This window comes from Alosa alosa, chromosome 10, assembly GCF_017589495.1.
Source record: "Alosa alosa isolate M-15738 ecotype Scorff River chromosome 10, AALO_Geno_1.1, whole genome shotgun sequence".
Taxonomy (NCBI): Eukaryota; Metazoa; Chordata; class Actinopteri; order Clupeiformes; family Clupeidae; genus Alosa; species Alosa alosa.
In genome coordinates this window covers 32,909,897-32,912,396 of record NC_063198.1, presented here as the reverse complement: position 1 = coordinate 32,912,396, position 2,500 = coordinate 32,909,897, and the positions used below count along the sequence as shown (strand labels likewise).

The window sequence follows — 2,500 nt, the reverse complement described above, 5'->3', positions numbered from 1 at the left end:
CTGAGCCACTCATCCCCTACGGCTTCTTCCACGACATCGTCGAGACAGTCAGTGAGTAATGGGGGAAAAGAGAGAGAGAGAGAGAGAGGAAGAGAGAGAGAGGGAGGGATGAGAGAGGGAAAGAAAAAGATGACAAACTGGGCACTAATGTCTGTTCTTTGGCTTTACTCTAGAGCAGGTCTTTCAGCATGAAGCCTATGATTCATTTCAAGAGGGCCATGTTTGTAATTTAGCGCTACTGAATTACCATCCTCAGAATTGACGGAGGACCAATATGAATGTGTTTTTTGGAAGTCACCAACACATTTTTTTTGCCTTGGCCTTACAATTTTCTCAATTTGTTTTTCCCACAGAAATGTCCGACTATTTGGATAAGGTGGACCGTATGAAATGCCTGGTGGCCAGCATGCCTCCCCCCAACCATGACACTATGAAGGCCATGTTTCACCACCTCAAAAGGTAGGGAGCGCCAGAACACATAACACACACACACACACACACACACACACACACACACACACACACACGTTTCACCACCTCAAAAGGTAGGGAGCGCCAGATCACGTAACACACACACACACACACACACACACACACACGCACACACACACACACACACACACACACACACGTTTCACCACCTCATAAGGTAGGGGGCGCCAGAACATGTAACACACTGCCCCTGCACTTGCTGCAACAGTCCAACATTTCTGCCACTTGCTTCTCAAGGTTGCGGTGCAGCCACAAGTGTCCACTAGGGGGAGCCATTGCCTCATGCTCAGCTGCGCTTCCCTGTGTGGTCCTAATGAGCTCTTTGCGTTGGGATTGGACCACACAGCAAACCAGAGGCCTGACAACAGCGGTCACTTCAGAGTAATGACAAACGGCCAGTCGGGATGTTCTCTGACTGGCCTTTAGTTAACACACCACCACGCTACCCTCACCCTTACGAGTTCTCCCGCTGCTTGGCCGTTAACCAGCGAACCCTGCCTGTCAGGCGCTTTCGGCCCATGACCAGAGTGTTTGTGGTTATATTTTTGTGTACTTTTGCGTAAGCATTGTTTTCTGAGGAGTAATTGGGAGACAATTAGGTTTATTAAATGTGTGATAGACTTTGTGACTTCAAGCCATTTCAAAGCTGCACCAAAATGACCTGGCGCTGGAGTCACAAGTAAATTTAGTGCCTTGGTCTAGGTGTGGCTCTGTGAAGGATTTGGCCCTGTCCCTCCTCTCTCTCTCTCTCTCTCTCTCTCTCTCTCTCTCTCTTTCTCTCACACTCTCTCTCTCACGCTCTCTCTCACACACACACTGTCTCTCTCTCTCTCTCTCTCTCTCTCACTCACACTCTCTCTCTCACATACTCTCTCTCTCTCTCTTTCTCTCTCTCCTCCCTGCCCCTTCTCTGGTTCCCCATTTTTTCATCCATCACCTTTAATCCTCTCCTGTCACTCCCCCCTCTCTCTCTCTCTCTCCTCTCTTTCTCCCCACCCCTCTGTTTCTCTGTGCAAGGGCCTTATGTTCGTCTGTTGAAGGCACACCAACACCACCGCCGCCACCACTGGAACCTCTCGCTCGCTCCCCGACTTTTTTTGTGTCCCTCCCCCCCCCACCCCACCCCCCCCTCCCCCCCCACCACACCCCCCCCCCCCCACCACCCCCCCTTTTTGCTGTTTTAATGGGAAGTTTTGAGCAATTGCTGGCTGCCTCTGTGGCTCGGTGGGAATGGCATTTTTAGAAGAATGCCTCATGCTGTGGCCTTAACCCCTTCCTGTGTCTTCCCTAACACACACAAACACAGTCCACACACACACACACACACACACGCACACGTACACTCACACAGTCTTAAGTGAATGTCACACGGGGTGATTTCCCTATGGTTTCTAGTTGTGGCCTGCATTTACATAATCCTAAAGAAAACCTTCAATTCTTCCTGCTCATCTATAAAAGGGCGTCATGTGACCCCAGGCACATCATGTGACCCCAGGCCCTGGATGGGGCAGCTACTGCGGCTCTCTCTGACCCACCTGAGTGCCATGGCGGGCCTGCACTGGGATTCAGCAATGCATCACACACACTCTTTCCTGTGTACTGTATGGATTCAGCCTAGTCTTAGACTACAAGCTTTGTTTTTTCCAAATGCAGCACTAGTCTCAATGTAGTCTCAATGTAGTCTCAATGTCTCTGGTGTCATGTAAATGAATGCTCTGAATAGATGGGAAACTGGCCCCCAGTGTCAAGATAAAGAAGCTGATCATTTTTTTTGTCTGCGGTGCGCAGTTAAGACCAATGGTCATTATGTTGTCAGGGGTCTGGGCAAGATCAGGCTAATTTGTCATCCCTGGAAGTTCTAATCTGTGTTTCGCCACCTACGGTGGAATCCGCCAGGACAGAGTGGTGGTGACTAATAGACTACAGTCATGTTAGATGCAGGAAATGACACATCTTTAATATGCCAGGCTTGCTGGCCAACGTCCAGTTACAGTGCGGATTCTGCCGA

At 49.9% G+C, this 2,500-nt stretch overlaps 1 protein-coding gene across 6 annotated transcripts in view; it reads left to right on the top strand.

Annotated features, from left to right (window-relative positions):
- Positions 1-2,500, top strand: part of arhgap9 (Rho GTPase activating protein 9) — a 45,784-nt gene that overhangs the window by 40,289 nt on the left and 2,995 nt on the right. For all 6 annotated transcript variants that reach the window (XM_048255259.1, XM_048255258.1, XM_048255255.1 and 3 more), the window contains 2 exons: positions 1-51; positions 354-459. The exon at positions 1-51 is cut by the window's left edge. In XM_048255259.1, the coding sequence (XP_048111216.1) occupies positions 1-51; positions 354-459 (157 nt within the window). The remainder of the gene's footprint in view (positions 52-353; positions 460-2,500) is intronic.